This window comes from Camellia sinensis, chromosome 3 (assembly GCF_055761805.1).
Source record: "Camellia sinensis isolate YWXY chromosome 3, ASM5576180v1, whole genome shotgun sequence".
NCBI lineage: Eukaryota > Viridiplantae > Streptophyta > Magnoliopsida > Ericales > Theaceae > Camellia > Camellia sinensis.
The window spans coordinates 55,359,294-55,379,787 of record NC_138963.1 but is presented as its reverse complement, the minus strand read 5'-3'; the positions used below and the strand labels follow the sequence as shown (position 1 = coordinate 55,379,787).

At 34.5% G+C, this 20,494-nt stretch overlaps 2 protein-coding genes across 2 annotated transcripts in view; both read left to right on the top strand.

The window, feature by feature from the left end:
* The first annotated feature begins 514 nt into the window (after positions 1-514).
* On the top strand, positions 515-8,394 carry CXIP4 (CAX interacting protein 4). Its single transcript, XM_028245536.2, has 3 exons — positions 515-672; positions 1,121-2,128; positions 8,134-8,394. Exon 2 carries the CDS (start codon positions 1,149-1,151, stop codon positions 2,112-2,114), a length of 966 nt encoding a protein of 321 aa, XP_028101337.2. The 5' UTR covers positions 515-672; positions 1,121-1,148; the 3' UTR covers positions 2,115-2,128; positions 8,134-8,394.
* An 8,688-nt stretch (positions 8,395-17,082) lies between these two features.
* The window catches only part of OEP16-1 (outer plastid envelope protein 16-1), a 29,520-nt gene continuing 26,108 nt past the window's right edge, over positions 17,083-20,494 (top strand). The window contains exons 1-2 of the mRNA XM_028245543.2: positions 17,083-17,378; positions 17,472-17,523. Coding sequence (XP_028101344.1) covers positions 17,265-17,378; positions 17,472-17,523 — 166 coding nt within the window. The 5' untranslated portion in view covers positions 17,083-17,264. The remainder of the gene's footprint in view (positions 17,379-17,471; positions 17,524-20,494) is intronic.

Sequence of the window (20,494 nt, the reverse complement as noted above, 5' to 3'; positions counted from 1 at the left end):
AATACACCTCAAACGGAGGCACCACAGTCACTGTTGTGCTTTGAGCACAGCAGTGACCCCTTTTCCCTATCCGGGTTACATTATCTGGCCCGTTTGTTTAGGGAGTTAGAGTTGGGATTGAGATTGTGATTGAAATGGAGATGAGACCCACTATATGTTAGGTTTGTTTTGAGAGATAGAAAAGAGATTCTTAATCCCTTAATATTAGTATGGGCCTTGGGAAAGATATTAAGATGGAGACTTGAGACTTGATATTAGAAAACTAATCCGTTGTAATATATTTTTTTATTTTTTATTTTTTTACATATTGGACATTTTTTTGAACATTAATATTTAATTTTTTATATTTTTCGTTATGTAAAAATTATAATTTTATTTATTTTATTTATTACATGTTAAACATTTTTTATAAACATTAATATTTAATATTTTTATATTTATTTTATTATTTTATACTTACCTTATATAAAAATAATTTAACATTTCCTATCCTAGCAACTATTCCCCACAATCCCTTGGACCTCCGAAAACAAACCGACTTCTGAGTCCATATTACAAAACCGAACTCGTTGTATCTTCTCTCTCTCTCTCTCTGCCAATTGCCGTATCTCTGTTTCTCTCCAATTCATCGCCTTTCTCTTGCTGTCTTTCGAATCTCAGAGAACAATACAGGTATGTATTCGCTCTCTCTAAAATTCATTAGTTTTTGTCTTATATTTTTCTATTTTTTCTCCAATAGTTTCAGTTGTCAAATCTGTTTCGATCTCTAATTGAGGACCAATTCGAACCAAAAAAGGAACGAATTGTATTCTATGTTTGCATTCAAATTTCGCTGTTAGCTGTATTAGATTGATTGTCGAAACATCACATAGTTTGAATTTCTTGTAATGAAAACCCTTGATTTTTTGTATCCCCAATAGATAAACCCTAAAATTATTCTGCTTAAAGAACTCCTATACTTATTTCTCTCCTTCTATTCTGTTAATGATCTGGATTCGAATTTGAAATTGAAATTTCTAGTTTGTTAATAATCGGGGTTCGAATTTATTTTGAATTTCATTTCAATTTATCTTCTGTCAAGATCTTAAAGTCTTATTGGTGTCTATCTTTGCCTCTATAGGGTTGAGTTTGTTCTTTCGGATTTCAAGATGCCAGCAACAGCAGGTAGGGTTCGTATGCCCGCGAACAATCGGGTGCACAGTAGTGCTGCCCTACAGACTCACGGTATATGGCAGAGTGCCATTGGGTATGACCCTTATGCTCCCAATAAGGAAGACAACAAGAGCTCCCAGCAGAAGTCCTCTACCACAGAACCGGAAGGTGAGAATGCGTATGCCAGCTTCCAGGGATTGCTCGCACTAGCCCGTATAACTGGTTCTAATGCTGATGAGGCTCGTGGAGCCTGCAAGAAGTGTGGGCGTGTTGGGCATCTCACCTTTCAGTGTCGGAATTTTCTTAGTGTTAAGGATGATAATAAGGATAAAGACCCGGATGCAATTGAGGCAGCAGTTTTGTCGGGGTTGGATAAGTTGAAGGGTAATGGGGTTAGGAATAAAACTGCAGTTGAGAGCTCAGAGGAAAGTTCTGAGGAGGAGGAGAGCGAGAGTTCAGATTCTGACTATGATTCCGAAATTGAGAAGGCTATTGCGAATAAGTATGGAAAGAAGGGTAGTAGCAAATTGAACTCATCAAGAAAGAAGAAAAAGGATTCGGATGATGATGATGAGTTAGATTCTAGGGATAGGAAGAAAAGGGGAAGGTCAAAGAAGAGGAGAAGTGGAAAGAAGTCACATACTGATTCTGACAGTGAGTATGAAAGTGGGAGAAAAAGAAGGAAGGAGAAGAGGAGGAGGAGGGATGAGTCATCAGATGAGGATGATGAGCGACGATATCGGAGGAGGAAAAGTAGGAAGGACAAGAGGAGGAGGAGGAGTCATCAGCATTCTGATGATTCAGATGCATCTGAAGACTCTGCCAGAAGACGCAAGCGGAAGAGCAGGAGGGCAGCTTCACCATCTGTTTCTGATGTTAACGGCTCAGAAGATTCTTGGGTTGGCAGAGACAGAAAGCGTTCTGAGAAGAGGAGCAGGAAACACCGTCATGAAGAGGACTAGTAATTTTCTGGAAGGTAATAGATATGTTCTTGGTTTCTTGTTCCTTTGTGTGATATGGAATGACATGCTTTTATACTTCATTTATGCTTTTTTTTTTTCGAACTGGAAGATGATTGCTTCTTACCATGTAATCTTCAAATTATCCAAAATAATATTCTTTTTTGTTTGTTGCCTCTCCCAAAGTCCAAGTTGAAACTTTCTCAGTTCAATTGCATATTGTCTTATGCAAATGATTGTGATTGCATGTGTGAATGTGCTTATTCAATGACCCCTGTAAACTTCCTGAATTCTGCTCATGTTCAATTTAGCTTGTCTATGTGGGATTGTCATAACCTGTTTATTGTATTTTTTATCGACATTTGGTTGCTTCTCATTCCATTTTTTAAACTTTAGATCTTTTATAATTAGTGAGGTAGTGCACTGCACAGACAGGTCACAGGATATTGTGGTCAAAATTACACCTGTATAGCTGTATAGAGAAGGAAATCTGGCCTTGATAGCGTAGACATTTTATGACATGTGGTGGTCTACTAGTGCTTTAGTATTGAGGTTCATTATTTCAACTTAATGGTACTTTTCACAGCTACCCCTTCAAAATTTAAGTATTCACATAGCTTGTGGGCAAATTCTCAAAACTACTAGCCCAAAAAGATAATTAAGGAAGATATTTTTTTTTTCTTTTTCTTTTTATTTTTTATATTCACTTCTAAAGTGGACAACAGCCTTGAATGCCCCCAAAGAGAGGAAGACTCTTAATGAGTTGAAGTGCTATATTTAGAACATCTAATAAAATGACAACTTCAGAACATAGAAACTTTTATATAAACACCAGAAAACAAACTCTTTTAACTCCTCAAGTGACTCAACTAATCCTAACCAAGAATAGGAAATAACAAATCCTTCAATGGAACACACAAAAATCTAGCCATCAAGTATGTCTAATCTATAAAATCACTTATTCATACCTGTTGGAAAGAAATTGATTATAAATGTAATTTCTATGGATATTCTCCCGTTTCTTTTGCATTATAATGCATGGTGGATTTACCTATTTATCCAATTTTATTATCATAGGTTTCTTTTTAAGCTTGACTGACATTGAGTGATAAATTCAAGTCTTTAAAACCGTCCTGATACTACTTGACTGAAACAAAACCCCTTGGCCCCCAATCATTTGGGGTAGGTTACGTGATTTTTGACCATTCCTGCTCCAATTCGATTTTTGATTAGGTGACAAAATTTGCTTATAATGCTAATCTAAATTAAGATTGCTCTTATTTTAGAGGTGTTTGATTTGTATTTACATGTCAAATCCATCTTAAAAAAGAATGTATTGTGATAATTATGTAAAATGAATTATGTTTAAAATGGGGTTAGTTTAAAGGTTGATTCTGAATATCAATATCTTCCTTTCATGTCCTTAATTTTTGCACTTCGTTATTTGCATGCAAACAATGATGTTTGTTGTATTATCAAAATTGCAAGAATTATGTACTTGCTTCTTTATTGATATTGGCAGGATTATGTTATTATTTGATTTTCTAGGAGCACATAATTTCTTAGATTGCACAACACTGTAAATTTAATTTTTTTTTATAGAGAACAAATGTAACATGAATGTTGCTTTAAAAATGACCCTTTCCCCCAGTTAGAGGATATCCATTGGACAATAAATTAACTAACAAAAGTTTTAGAAGGCACATTTGCTTTCTAAACCCAGTTGTGCCATATGGGCCATTGTGTGAATGTTTTGGGCAGTCTGAGTTCTAAATGTTTCAATTATTATTTTAATGGAACTGTAATGTTTAGTGATTTTATCAAGGTGGAAGGTGCCAAAGGATAAGAGTAAAGCCAAGAAGGACATGTATTGAGGCAATGAGAAAAGGAGGACCTATTACACCACATGTCTAGACACAACCAATTTCTTCTCCTATCTGCCACCTTGAAAATTTTTCCTCTTAGCAAACTCATCCCATAGGGACCCACAATCTTGCCAGTGGACCAATTACCCCACTCTCCACTTTACTTGGCTTCCACCACCTCCCTCCACAAGCTGTCATGTTCAGTGGCAAACCTTCACAACCACTTGCCCAATAAAGCCTTTTTGAACACTTCCAATCTCTGGATCCCCACATGCCCGTGCTCTCTATACTCCAAACTGAACTTATCCCCATACTCCCAACTGAAAAGCCTTCTGTAATTTCTCCAATATCTTGGCCACTGAGGAAGGAATAGTAAGGATTGACATAAGATATGTGGGTAAGCTGAATGGAATTCTCTTGACCGAAGTCAATCTTCCCCCCTTTGACAAGTATTGCCTCTTGCAAGAGGCAAGCCGCCTCTTGCATTTCTCCACCACCACATCCCAAATAGGTTTAGCATTGAACAAGTCCCTAAGTCTCAAACCAAAGTAAGTAGTGGGCAAGGAATCCACGTTGCACCTGAAAGTCCCAGTCAACTGCTCCATATTATCCACCACCTCAAGATTAATTAAAGCCATCTTGGATAGGTTAAAAAAAGCCTGGATACAGCCTCAAAGCACGTTAACATCACCCCCCCCCCCCCCCCAAAAAAAAATAAAAAATAAAAAATAAAAAAATCCAAATAAATCGTGGCTGGCTAAGAACTGTAATTGTGTAGGATACAACTGACAAAAACATATATATTCATATGGTGACTAGTTATATATGCACAAACATCAGATCGGGCTTAGGTTGGCTCAATCCGGCTTAAGCTGGCGACCACCTCTGCTCTGGCATGTACCAAAGTTAAATCTGCCTTAACTATGTTAACCTAGCTTGAACCAAAGTATTCAGTATGTAACGCCCTCAAGATAACAACATTAAACCCATCAATATAGACATGCATTGATATATAAAAGTTTCACTTTCTTCTATTCATCAGAGTTCCATTACCAAAAGTATTACATGTTAACAACAAAAGCAAATGCCCTAAAGGCTTACAGCTTTCCAAGTTAACACTTGGTTACAACAAAAGAGTACTAACTCATTTATACATTAAGCCCTTGGCTTGAATATACATGTAATACATTAAAGAAATAAAACAACAAAAGTCCGCCTGCCTCTAGCCTCCCAAGCTATGTCCTTGGAGGTGGCATGCTACCTGTACCTGAAAATGATATTCCCATATAGGGTGAGCCACAGCCCAGTAGAAATACACTAAACCAAATATGAACAATGACTAAAAGATTAGCAGTTGATAGATAGCCAACACTGATACTTTCCCTTATCACACTTTACATTTTCATGACATACAAGTCCATATTACCATTCATTTTCCAATTCCTTTCAAATTCTCAATTTATAACCATGGCTCAGAACCTGGCCAAACAACTCATATGAGACAGTAACTCATATTAAGCACTTTCCCATTTCATAATAGATAAGCATACTAGCTATATCACACACCAACAGATAAGCATACAAGCTATATCATCACTTTCACAGATATGCATATGAGCACTATCACACTTCCAATGACAAGCATATGAGCTCTGTCAACACATTAATAGATAAGCATATGAGCTCTATCTATGGAGTCCATCCCCTATCTCCTCCCAACAACATCCGATTTAGAGGTCCATCCCCTATCTTCCCCTAAACCGTGAAGTACATCCCCTATCTCCTCCAACACAACACAATGCATATAAACAATAATTATACACATCATCACACAACACATAAATTTAATGTATTCTTTCAACCGTCATACTCAATGACACATTCCAGTGATTAGTTTCAGTTTGCCTAATCATCATGCATTGTCTACAACAATCAAGATTATCCTCCACCGATAGCCCAAAGCAGTTATTTCTATATAGAAAATAAATGCGACAATGGATATATAATCAACTTTTCAACTAGGTGAGCGATAAGTAATCCAACTACACCCTTTAATCCCATACCTTTCCAAATCAATTCCTTATTTCTCATAATTAATTATGCAAATTAATCAGCCAATGTAATTAGGGCATTTTTCATAATTAACATTACAACCCTTAGGTTCCATTCTCATTAATGTTTCAACATTAATTCCACTTTCCCATGCCAAACATGCAATTTTGGTTTTATATAAATAAAAATCCCGACTTTTGTAAAATTACACAAAGGCTCCAAACTTTCACAAAATTACCAAGCCAACCCCAATATCTCAAAATACTAAAATTTAAAGACAAAGCTCATAGTAAGGAGTAGGTTATCCCTACCTCGAAGTTAGAGCTCGGATGGAGAAGAAGCCAAAACCAAAATGCTCCAAAGACCAAGATTCTCGGATCAAAACGACGCCCTCGACGATCCACACAACTTTTACAAAGGCCGAAGAGAAGGAGGACACTCTAACTAGATCAAACCCTAGAGAGAAGGGAGTTTCTAGAGAGAGGCTCTCAAAAATGGTTTTTAGAAAAAGTAGGAGAGAAAGAAAAGCAAAAAGTGATTTAAAATCACCCAGCGGATAATTCATATACGTATGACCCGCTCGAGCGGAGAACACAACGCTCGAGCGCCAAGAACAAAAATCTGGACACGCTCGAGCGCAATAAGGCCCGCTCGAGCGCCAAGACACAGGAATAAAGTACATCCGCTCGAGCGAGAAAACCAGTCCGCTCGAGCGCAAATCTCTCTCTCCCAGAACCCTCACCAAGACAGTACTACCTGCTCGAGCGCCAACAATCCCGCTTGAGCGTCACCCGCTCGAGCGCAGAAAAACCCGCTCGAGCGTAGAAAACTCCTCTGCAGAAGTTTTGCAGGGACACAAAATACTGGGAGTGTGCAATATCCGCTCGAGCGCTAAACTAGAAACCAAACTCCGCTCGAGCGTAGAATGACCCGCTCGAGCGTAACACCAAAAACCTGGACAACAAGGATAGAGACCAAGGCTTAACCCACCTGTTCAACACAAGCCCAAAACATCCTAAAACTCAATCAAGTGGAATTAAAGGACGACAACAAGATAGATGCCACTACCAACTTCACGGAACTGAGTCCGGAATACAACAGAACAGTAAAAGGATAACCGGGATCGCTATACAGTAACTGTCCCAAGCCTCAAAATAGGTTGGGTTGGGCTAGTTCAATAAACAGGTAGAACTTTTTGAAAATTAATTTTAAGGACTAATTTTCCATGAGTCAAAACCAATATGTTTTAACTGGCAAAAATTGAATAGATATTTAACCATTAGAACAATGTGTGTGAACATGCACCAAATCTTTGCAAGTCCCTTTTTCCATTGTTAATGCCCAAGTACTTGTTTTCTAGGCAGCTCAATGCCCAAATCGCACACGTTATTGTCCTAATAAAACAAGTATTTTTGCTATTGATTGAGGCAAGAAATTGTAATCCCAAAAGTAATGGTTTGTGATGATATGTGTTCAGCCTGTGCTGGTTGGCTTTATGTGAAGTTTGACAGAAAACTTTAGGCCACAATGGTAATAGAATCACAAAGTTATCATATGTTTTGCATATTCAAAATTTCAAAACCAAGACGAGCGATGTTGGTCAATGCAAGCAAAAGCTATTATTTTTAAAAGCAATTAATTGGGTCCCTTCTTTCTCAAAATGCTGGCATGACCATGTGCACCTTCATTTAGAATTGACAATAAAACCATCAACATCACCAAATGGAGATGCTATTGCACAGCACTAATGGTATCTTCTGGTTTTTGTATCACTGTCATTGCCTGGTTTAGAAGATAGTCTATTGCTTCTAACTACTTCAAAGTTCTTTTTTTCATTTTTTTTTATATTTAAATTGTTCAACACAAGGTGAATTAATAATCTTGGACACTTTATCTTATGCAGCTGCTTACCTTTTTATTCAATCATTTTAAGCCCTTTTGTCTTGTGCAGCAGATTAACTTGGTCTTGAATGATTTTTAGTTCCTGGTTGATTTTGTTTTCAAATGTCATATTTTGTCATCAGAGGTTACCCACCCTATGGATGGTTTTCAAAGTGTGCTGGTTAATCGGCATTACTAACGGTCGAGCTTTATCGGTTTTGCAGGGACCTTGGAGCATGAATTTGATAATATCTTGGAATTTTATCTTGGATGACCAATGGCAGACAGACTAAACTTGTATCAGCTATTTATCTAAAATTCTTAGTGCGTATGTTTCTATTTCCGAATAGACATGTGTTCAGGTGTTTGACATGTTATATTATAACTGACTTGTTTTCTATTTGAATTGAAGTATGCTTTCCGTATTGAATGTTTTATTACAAGACTACATATATTTTAGACGGTTATAAATATGATTTTTACAATATTTGGAGTGGAGTTGAGTGGTTCAATAGAATCATATTATCAGGATGAGAAGGGGATCATTATTTGCGATTGATCTGTTGGTTGTTCAAGATTTTATCTATCAATGCCATCTTGAAATAAATTTATGGGCAAATTACTACTCGTTACAATTTGCATTGTGTCTTTAGTTTATGTAATTTTACTTGTATCAATTTTGTTTTTGAATTTTTTATGTTGTGTCAATTTAATTACTATTTTAGAAATTGAATTAAAATTAAATTAGTCAATTCAATCTGAAAGGTTACCGTTTAATTTGAAATGAATCATTATTTTTTGAATGAATAATTTTGTCAATGTTTTTTTAATGAATGTTATTAATTGAATTAAATTTACATAATGTACAAAAATTGAATGGTAATGTTGACATAATTAAATAAATACAAGAGGTAAATTACAGATAATGGATATAATTTGGTTTAAATTTATTAAAGTTTGTCAAAATAGAAAGGGATATTTATTAGAAAATCATCTTTTAATACTTATATCTTAATTAGTTCATAAGATATTCTTATATTTTAATAAGTCTCATTATTTCGAATATTTGACCAACTAAATTCTAATTCTTATATTTGAGGCATTTTATAGAAAATTTTATCCTCATAAATATTTTTTTGACCCTTAGCAACTTGGTCCCATTAAATAAATTTGACATTGTAAATATTTATATTATAGAACATTCACACGGTTAATGTAATATTAATGCTTCTTTATCTTATTATTATTATTAGATGTATTTTGAAAATCATGTCACCCGTAAGATTATTGAAATATAAAAAAATAATTTAAATTAAGTAAAATATAAATTAAAAAAATAAGGAAAAAAACTAAAAGAGATACATATGCATGTGATAAAGCATTTTTTTCCCTCCTCCGGTTGTCAATATATGTCCTCACTTTTGTAATTAAGCTATCGTTGTCGCTCTTCTACTGGTCCATGCATGAACCCTATCGGATCAAATCATCAATTTAAACTATGGGTCTAGAATTGTTGAACCCTATGGGATCAAATCATCAATTTAAAGTAGGGTGATGATTGAGAGCTTTAGAGCTGGGTTTAGTGACTTGGAATTTTTTTTTTTAAAAAAAAGGGACAAAATGTTTTAGAGCTCTAAAATATTTTTGTTTAAACTATGGGTCTGGAATTGTTAAGCTAACAATACGAATATATAGAGATTTTAAGAATTAATTTTTTATTTTTTTTTGTTTTGGTAAAAATTAAAATTTTTTATTTCAAAGTAAAGTCTTGTTGCAAAAAAATTTAGGAACTAATTCATGTTATCGTGAGAGTTGTCATTAATAAGAAAATAATTTGGTACTAAAAATATTTATTTTTTGAAATAATTTTTGATCTCAAAAGGATAATGATTTATCATTAAATATTTAATTTTATCACTAAAAATATAATATTAACACTTTCAAAATATTATGCAATTAAGCTGATGCTTTAAACAATGGTTAACAGGGCATAAATGAAGATGGGACTGCCAATTGCAATTAAAAATAAATAAAAAATAGTAGCAGAGATCTCAAAAATAGAGGAAGAGTACATAGTAAACAAGGTGGATATATATATATATATATATTTTGTATCCGTAACAAAGTGGGTTTTTTTTTTTTTTTTTTGGAACGATAACAAAGTGGATATTCGATTGCATGATTTCAAGCAAACTCATACTTGGCCAAGATTGAAAATGCCAAACCTCCCCAACGTCCAATCCCATTCACCTTGTACATGCCAAAAATAAATAAATAAATAAATACATAAAAGGAGAAATTATAAATTAGTGTACAAGATTAAAAATAATATAAAGATATGGAGGGTATAATTTTTTCTATGTAATAAAATAATAATAAAAAGAGACACTTACCAATAGGTCTTATTTTTTAGACTTATTATCCATTAAATCTTACTATAAATTTATTTATAAAAACAGGAGAGACTGATAAATTTATCAATAAGACTTAATAGGTAATGAATTTCAAAAGTAAAATCTATTAGTAATTTACCTTAATAAAAATTACAGCCCATTTTTTGGTAAATAAATTCGCCACTTTTGATTGTCTGGTATTTTTTAAAAAAAGATACACGTTACCATCAAATATGAGTAGCATTTTGGTAAATGAACAATCAAACCCAATTATTCGTTAAGTTATGCTTACATCATAAGTTTAAAAATAATTTAACAAGGATGCCAAATGCATGATCCCAACTAGAGGTGGAAATATTAGATTGGGTTAGGTTCCGGCTAGACTTACATTATATAGTAAAAAGGAGTTTTTACTGAAGTTTTTTTCATATTTTAGTTAATTTTTTAAAATAATTTTTGTGATATATCAAGATTAGATGTATCTAAAAAATATATAAAAAAATAATAATAATTAAAATATTTTAAAAATTCACTAAAAATAAACGAAAATTCGAACAAAGAATATTTTATATTTTCAATGATTTTTTATATAGTAAACAGATTTATGTTCAAATTTTATATTTTCAGTGATTTTTTAAAATATTTTAGCCAATTTATTTTACTTTTTAGATTAGTCTGTTTGGCAAGTTGGTTCTTGGGCTTTTTTGGCTATTTTAGCCACAAAAGACAAAATAGGCTATTTTAGCCATAACAAACAAAACATCACATCCAACCCATAATCATTACATTCTTCTCTCACAAAAAAACTCAAAAAAGTCAAAAAGCCAAAAAGCCCTTCCCAAACCAAGCTTTTAAGCCCAGGCTAAAATAGCCAAAAAAGCTAAAAAGCCAAAAAGCCAACCCACTTCCCAAACGGAGGCTCATTATGATTAGGTACATCTAAAAAGTATAAGGAATTGATTAAAATATTTAAAAAAAAATCACTAAAAGTAAATGAAAACTCATCTAAAAATAGTTTCTATTTATTTTGTAATTAAAAAATGAAAATTATTATTTTATGAATGGGCAGGCCTAGCTTAAACTTCTTATTCCAAATTTTAGTTCGAAAATTAAATGAGCTAAAAATCTGTTAAAATGTATGTATTATTGATTGATTGTCTTGATATAGTGTCTATTACAATTACAAGGATTCCTATTATATAGGAGTGTGTTTGGGAGTAGGTGGAGAGTAGGTGAAGTGGAGGTGGTAGTGGTGTAGTGGGTTAGGTTTAGTGGAGTAGGTGAGGTGGTAGTGGTGGTAGGTTTATGGTAAATTCTAATAGCCCCCCGCAAACTCAAGGGGGATAGGAACTAACCAACTTGAGTTTGGAGATAGTAACAAAACAAGAAAATACATAAAAATAAAAAAGGATAGGAGACACTGTATGGTCGTGTCAGACCATTGGTGAAGACACTGGATGGTGGTGTCATAACGTTGTAGAGGACACTGTATAGGGGTGTCATAACGGTGTAGAGGACACTGGATGGCGGTGTCAGACCGATGTAGAAGACAGTTTATGGGGTCATGTCGGACCGTTGTAGAAGACAGTTTATGGGGTCATGTCGGACCGTTGTAGAAGACAGTTTATGGTGTCATGTCGGACCGTTGTAGAAGACAGTTTATGGGGTCATGTCGGACCGTTGTAGAAGACAGTTTACAGAGTCTTGTCGGACCCATAAAGGAGCTAACCGGAATCAATGTCGGGACAGTTTACAGAGTCTTGTCGGACTCATAAAGGAGCTAACCGGAATCAATGTCGGGACAGTTTACAGAGTCTTGTCGGACCCATAAAAGAGCTAACCGGAATCAATGTCGGGACAGTTTACAGAGTCTTGTCGGACCCATAAAGGAGCTAACCGGAATCAATGTCGGGACAGTTTACAGAGTCTTGTCGGACCCTTGATGGAGCTAACCGGAATCAATGTCGGGACAGTTTGCAGAGTCTTGTCGGACCCTTAAAAAGTCGCACCCTCAAAAGCTGTGCCCAATTTTGTCAAAAGGCGTGCCATCAAAAAACGTGCCCACTTTATCAAAAGATGTGCCATGAAAAGGCGTGCCAGTTTGTCGGGCGTCAAGAGGCGCGTGATGCGCGTGGCTGCCTCGGCTATAAGACAGAGGCTGAGGCTGAGGCAAAAAAACCTGCGAGAGATATTCTGAGAGAGATTCTGTATAACACTCTGTTGCCTAGAAAATGGCTTCATCGTCTTCCCGCGGGCTGCTCACTCTCTTTCCCGACCTCAACGAGTCAACGAGAGAGAGAACTGGTGCGGTGGCACTGGAAACTCAACCAAGCGCCCCCGAGTTTGCTCCGTTGAACTTTCCGATGCGGTCGGTGGAGCAAAGAATGGCAGTGCAGTCGGATGTGGAGGCCAATCAGTATACTTTGAAGGCATGTGTGGAAAGCATGACGGCGGTCACAAACCTGTCGAACCGGCTGCAGAGTAGGACAAATGAGGTGCAGCATTTAAACTCCCAACTGGCTCTGCTCCAACGCATGTATAAGGATGCGCGAGCAGAGATAAGTGTGCTGAAGGCGGAAAATAAGGAGCTGAAGCGGAAGGCCACCGTGATGTTCCGATTTGGAGGTCCTCCATATGCTGCAGTGGAGGAGTTTGGGGGAGTGAACGTGCTCGGTGGATAAGGAAACACGGAGACCGGACTGGCACGGGACACCCAAGATAAAAGTAAGAAGAAGAGACCTGCAGTAGAATAGAGAAGGGAAAAGAAAAATCCCACTGTGGGTGTGGTTGTTTTGTTTGTATTTTTTTTTTTTTTTTTTTTTTTGTAAAATGGTGATCGGGGTGAGGCCCGATATGAATAAAATGAGTTTGCAGTTCGTCTTCTTCCTCCGTGTTTGTTTGTTTGTTTGTTTTTTTTTTTTTTTTTAATAATAAAATAAATAAATAAATAAAGAAAATAAAAGAAAAGAAAGAAAGTGGAGCGTTGGGCCCACGGTTTTGAAAACCTGCAAAGGTGTGTGATTTATTTTATTTATTTATTTATTTTTTTTTATTGTTTTTTTTTTATTAGTATGATTATTATTATTTTTTGTTTTGAATGAAAAAAATAAATAAATAAATAAATAAAGAAAATAAATAAAGAAAATGAATGGTGCACATGGGGCTGTGAATGGTGCACATGGGGTGAAACCGTGTGAATGGAAAGATGAAATAAAATAATAAAAAGAAAGGTGGGTGGTGGAAAGAAACGGCTTAGCTCATTATTATTGTGTCTACTTTACAGTGCGTTGCACATTTGTCCGAGAGGGCGGTCTCGGCAGCAAGCACACTTTGATGAGAGACAGAAAAAAAGGAGAGAGATCCATCTGGAGGTGATTGGAGTCGGCGGCAGCAGCAGAAGCCACAGTAGGCAAGGCCTCATAAGGGCCAAACCGCCGGATTCCAACAGTCTTGGCAACGACAGCAGAAGTAAGCATGACAACGAGGAACTTGTGGCATCCTTCAGGTATGAAGGCATCGACGTGGAGAGAGAGAGATTTAGGAGACTTCTGTCTAGACCTCACCAAAGCCGACTGCAAGGACGTCGCAGTGGCTCGGCGCATCGACCGGCTCATGGATCTCAGGCGAGGATCTTGATCAGACCGCAGCGGCGTGCGATCAAGCAGCGAGCTTCGATTCTGGTATGTGTTTGTGATGTGTTGAAAAACTCCCGCGGGCAGCGAAGGCAAGGTTGTCGGCCGGCTGCCCGCCGGAAAGAAATGAGTATAGGCCTAAATCTTATAGCTCTGATACCATGTTAAAATGTATGTATTATTGATTGATTGTCTTGATATAGTGTCTATTACAATTACAAGGATTCCTATTATATAGGAGTGTGTTTGGGAGTAGGTGAAGAGTAGGTGAAGTGGAGGTGGTAGTGGTGTAGTGGGTTAGGTTTAGTGGAGTAGGTGAGGTGGTAGTGGTGGTAGGTTTATGGTAAATTCTAACAAAATCTTATCTCAATATGATCTCATGACTGTGTCCAGATCATGCAAGTTGGGATTTGGAAAAGTGAAAAAAATGAGTGAAATATAGTTATATTTTAGGATTGGGCTTCTCTTATACTCACATTTCAACATGAGAGAATTAAAGGAGCCTGCTGGGATCTATCATATGTTTGTCTTTAAAAAAATGAATGATTTATTTTTAAAAATATATTTATAATTTATTTTTTCAAAAATTAACGCGATAAAATAAAAATATTACAATTATCGTATTAAATTATTATTATTTTTTTATGAATGGTATATGCTGAGAATTTTACAAAATGAATAGCTCGAATTATCAAAATAAGACACTGATAAACTCTACAGCCACAAGTTCTTTAAATTCTCTTATGTTGAGATGTCAATATGAGAGAAACTAATCTTCTATCCTTACTTAGATGTGGTTTGGGATGTCCTAAATAAGTGGACTTTTTGATTTTTTGGACTAAAAAATTGAGGAAAAAAATATGATTGTTTTGGATAATTTTTTGATTTTTTATGAAAAAATGTGTATTAAAAATTTGTATAATTTAGTGTATAGGAGAAGGGAGAGAAGAATAGGCAGGCCTTAAAGCAGAGTAGTGGGCAGACTAGTGAAAATGTCATGCTTGCCTCTTTTTCGCGTATTGAATTGGACGGTGATGTTCGGCTTGTGGGGGCCTACCACGCATCTCGTTTTGATAATTGGAACCATTCAATGTGTAGAACTCGTCGAGTACTATACATTTGTAATCACGTTGATTGGATATCGATAGTTATCTGATCGGATTAATTTTTTGTCAACCGTTAACTATAACACCATCTATTTTTTTTTTTATATAAAACTGATTTGATTATGTAGTTAGCGATATCCGATCAACGTGATTTTTTATAGACATATAGTACTCGACGAGTTCTACACATTGAATAGTTCAGATTATCAAAACGGAACCGTTGATGGGCCCCCACGGGGCGAACAACACTGCCCTTAAGCTTGCCTTTGCTTGTGTAATTTGTTCTCACCAATGTTAGGCAAAGGCAACTCACGTCGGAGTGAGTTATACCTTTTTTGTGTAAAAATATTTTTTTTATAATTTTTTTTGGTGAATAGTGATAACTTTTTAACTTTTTTAGTCTATGTTTGGAAAGTTGGTTTTGGAGCTTTTTTGGCTAAAATAGTCACAAAAAACAAAATAAGTTTTATAGCCAAATAAGACAAAACATCATATCCAACCCATAATCATTACATTATTTCTCTCACAAAAAGTCAACAAAGTCAAAAAAGCCAAAAGCCTTTCCTAAACCATGTTTTTTAGGCCCATTCTAAAATAATCAAAAAAGTCAAAAAGTCAACTCACTTCCCAAACGAAACCTAACTTTTTAACTTTTTGTCTTTTTTTAAAGATGCCAAACCAAGCCTTAAATATATGATAGAAACACAACCTAAAAATTAAGAAAAATCTCAATTTGTTTGGTTTCATAACTCAGGATTCACTTTTCAAAAATTTAAAATTTAATATTTTTCGTATTTTTTTTATTTTTACTGAATTTTTGTAATATTTTAAGTAATTTTTTTAATTTTTAGATATACCTAATATAAATACACTTAAAAACTAAAATTCAATATATTTTTCGTATTCTTGTGTATTTATTAATATTTTAAAATATTTTTTTTATAAATATTTTACTTTTTAGATATATCTTAGATATATCTAAAAAAATTATTTAAAATTTTAAAAATATTCACTAAAAACAAAAAATATAAAAAAATTAAAAATTAAATTTTCAAAAAATTGAAACTAAATTACAATTATAAAATTATCTAAAAAAGGTATATCTAAAAAAATTACTTAAAATTTTAAAAATATTTATTAAAAATAAAAAATATAAAAAATTCAATTTTTAGAAAATTGAAACTAAATTACAATCATACAATTTTTCCTTAACAAAGTTCCCCTCCGTTGATATGTGATCCATTAATGCCTCTATTTGGAAAGTTGAGGTTTGAATTTTTTTTTTATTAAAATAATCATAATTATTACATTATTTTTTTCATAAAAATTTTAAAAAATCAAAAAACTCTTCTTAAGCAAAACTTTTTAACCTTACAATAAAATAATTAAAAAAATTAAAAAATCAATCCACCACCGCAACCAACCCAATGACCGACCTACAATTTTTCCTCCCCCGTGATATGCGACCAGAAAAAGGTCCATTGATGACCGATGCCCTCTTCTCTCAAAATATTTCAGTTAATTTTATCACGTTATTTAAATTGTATTTGGTTGAAAAATTAAAAAAAAAAAATAAAAAGATAAAGAAAAAATATATATAAAATAAAATAAAAAAAAAATATATATTTTAATATTTTACCTATTATTTTTCTTTGGCTTTCTAAATTACTTTTCAACTCCTTCGATCAAACTGTGGCAGAGAAATTATATAGGATTGTTTTAAAAAAATAGTTAAAAATTAATTTTTTAATTTTTTTTAAAAGAATATATAAAAAATTGTGAAAAATAATGTAATTCAAAATAAATTATAAACAAAAAAATTGCTTTTAATCATATGGCTATGTTTGGGATAATTTTTTTAGTTATTTTAATCACAAAAAAAGATTAAAAAATTAATAAAATAAAATGTCATATCTAAACTATAATTATTCTATTTTTCTCTAACAAAAATTAAAAAAATCAAAAAATTTATCCTAAACAAAATTTTTTAACCACAAAGTAAAATAATTAAAAAAATTAAAAAATCCATTCACATCCAAACGAAGGCCATAACACCACCGTTGAAATTTGTCGAAATCCTAAAAATATCGGCTGGTGGGCCAGTGGCACTAACCCCAAACGCATCAATAAACAAACACCGGAAATTGGAGTAAGATAGTTTGTTCGTGTGGGTGCGAGCGGTATATAGAGAGAGAAGAGTGTGGTTGAGAAGAAGAAGAAGAAGATGCCGAGGAGTAGATTTGCTGGGTCATTGATGAGCCCGAAGGTTGACTTGATGATCGACATGGGCAATCCCTTTCTCAATCTCACCGTCGATGGCTTCTTGAAGATCGGCACTGTAATTAATTATCCATCACCATCTCCATTACCATTACCATTTTTATCAAATTCTAACATTTCTTAATCGTTTCTCGTGTTTCAAATCTTCTAGGTTGCAGTGGCAAAGGCCGCAGCAGAGGAAACCTATGACATTTTCAAATCAGGTTTTCTCATCTTCTACGTTTTTATTCTTCATGTATTAATAACCTAAGTTCTCATTTATAGCTTACTTGCTTTATATGACTTGTTTCTTATGAATTATTACTGTAAATATATGAACTAGGACAAGATTTTAAGAATTTTTATATTTTTAGTTTTAATATTTTTGATATATTATTTTTATCAAGGATTCTTGTAATTTAGTATAAATATTTTAGAATTATTAAGTGTCCTAAATTTTATTATTTTGGAATTAGATTTTGACTAGGATTTTAAATATTTTCCTATTCTCTTAAGTTTTTTGTGTTGATTTAAGTTTCTTAGTATTAGTGATAATTACAAATAAAATACTAGAAAATAAGAATAATAGAAATTACAAAAACTATTGTAAGGGCTGAGGCGCGGGAAATTCGCTCTCTTTAAGGAGATTCAAGTCCTCTGCGGTTAGGCAAAGTCTCACACCGGTACAGCAGAAAAAACCTTGACTTGTTCCCCCCAAGATACAACAGTCCGACTAAGTCGTATGGTTCACCAATACTGCACAATTGGTTGAACCCAAAGCTTTATCACACACACCCTTTTTATTTGCCTAATAATCTCACTCAAGACATAACAACACAACCAAAACTTCTTCACCCTTGCACCAAGATAGGACATTAGCTCAAATATATAGGAGATAAGGCTTGGAGGTGCCTTGGTGGATATGAAACGGATGAGGACTTGGATGGATAAGCATGGTGGACTTGAAAATGATAAGTCTTGGTGGACCAAGACCAAGACTTTGGAAACTTACCTTGGAAGTCTTGGAGAGGATAAGAATTGGTGGACTTGATGAAGACTCGAAAAGACTTGGAGAGAAAGAAAAGAAAAACCAACCTATAACACATTATAATATTAAAATACCTGCTAACATTCTCCCACCTATTTTAATATTATAGGTAACAAAACTGAGATTATTAGGCAAATAAGGATATTATGCATCATAGTAGGTGTGCTCTGCATTGAACCTCCATTGTTGAAACAATAATATCTACTCCAGAGCCAATAGTATGCTCAGCATTGAACTATGACTACTTAAGGGAAATAAATAATTATTACACACACATAATATTCCAGGTGTTCTCAAAAACTTTAAAAGCTAGCACATTACGGCCTTGTGCGATCCCAAGATTCATGAGTGTGTTTGAGAATTAGCCCAAATCTCATAGGTAGCGGCCCCACTATCACACTCACATAGGTGAATTCTGTCAAGGGTGCTCTTGTATCTATGACACCCCACTCAATAAGAGTTACAAAAATGCATTAAGAGTTTTTTAATAACTCAACCTCTACAACGTTACAGGATAAATGCACTTACATCATAGAGATAGATAAAAAATAAGTGCATTTCTCACGGCCATCATATGATCATTTTTCTCATTGAACCCAGTTACAGGATCTCTGGTCCCTGGGTTGAGTATCCTCATACATGGCTCCTGCTATATTCAATGGGCTTCAACCCCATCCCCCTCGATGTATTCCAGACTCTATCTCTTGCTAAGGCCTTAGTTAATGGATCTGCAAGATTATTACCAGATTTAATATAATCCACATTTATGATGTCATTATTCATATAAGATCTCACAGTACTGTGTTTTCTTCTGATAGGTCTGGATTTACCGTTATAATAACAGTTATTAACTCGACCAATTGCTACGGTGCTATCACAATGAATTAATATAGGTGGAATCGTTTTTTCCCAATAAGAGATTTCATTTAACAAATCTCTTAACCAATTTGCTTCTTCACTAGCTGTAACTAAAGCAATAAGCTTAACCTCCATTGTTGAATTAGCAATAATGGTTTGTTTTTTTGATTTCCAACTTATAACACCACCTCCCAATGTAAATAAGTAACCAGTGGTTGATAACGAATCACCTGACAAGGTATTCCAATCGGCATCACTGTAACCTTTAAGTACTGCAGAATACTTATTATAAAACAAGCCATATTTTATGGTACCAGATAAATATTTCATAATACGCTCAATGGCTAGCCAGTGATTACTGCCAGGCTTGCTTGTAAACCTGCTAAGTATTCCAACTGCATATGCAATGTCAGGTCTAGTACAGTCAGTCGCATAACACAAGCTACCAATCATACTAGCATATTCCTTTTGATTAATTACATCCTCATAATTTTCAATAGGAAATAAACGCACATGAGGATCAAAAGGAGTAAGAACATGCTTGCAGTTATAAAAATGATATTTTCTCAAAATTTTCTCAACATAATGCGACTGATCAAGAAATATACCATCAAGGTTTTTTCTGCTGCACTGGTGTGAGGCTTTGCCTAACAGCAGAGGGCTTGAATCTACTTAAAGAGAGCAAATTTTCCGCGCCTCAACCCTTTCAATGTTAGCAGGTATTTTAATATTATAATGTGTTATAGGTTGTTTTTCTTTTCTTTCTCTCCAAGTCTCTTCGAGTCTTCATCAAGTCCACCAATTCTTATCCTCTTCAAGACTTCCAAGGTAAGTTTCCAAAGTCTTGGTTTTGGTCCAGCAAGACTTATCCTTTTCAAGTCTACCATGTTTATCCATCCAAGTCCTCATCCGTTTCATATCCACCAAGGCACCTCCAAGCCTTATCTCCTATATATTTGAGCTAATGTCCTATCTTGGTGCAAGGGTGAAGAAGTTTTGGTTGTGTTGTTATGTCTTGAGTGAGATTATCAGGCAAATAAAAATGATGTGTGTGATAAAACTTTGGGTTCAACCAATTGTGCAGTATTGGTGAACCATACGACTTAGTCGGGCTGTTGTATCCTGGGGGGGTCAAGTCAAGATTTTTTCTGCTGCACCGATGTGAGGCTTTGCCTAACCGCAGAGGGCTTGAATCTCCTTAAAGAGAGCGAATTTCCCGCGCCTTAGCCCTTACAATAGTTTTTATAATTTCTATTATTCTTATTTTCTAGTGTTTTATTTGTAATTAT

Excerpts from the sequence above, each read along its gene's own strand:
- CXIP4 (XM_028245536.2), top strand. The coding sequence starts at position 1,149 with ATGCCAGCAACAGCAGGTAGGGTTCGTATGCCCGCGAACAATCGGGTG.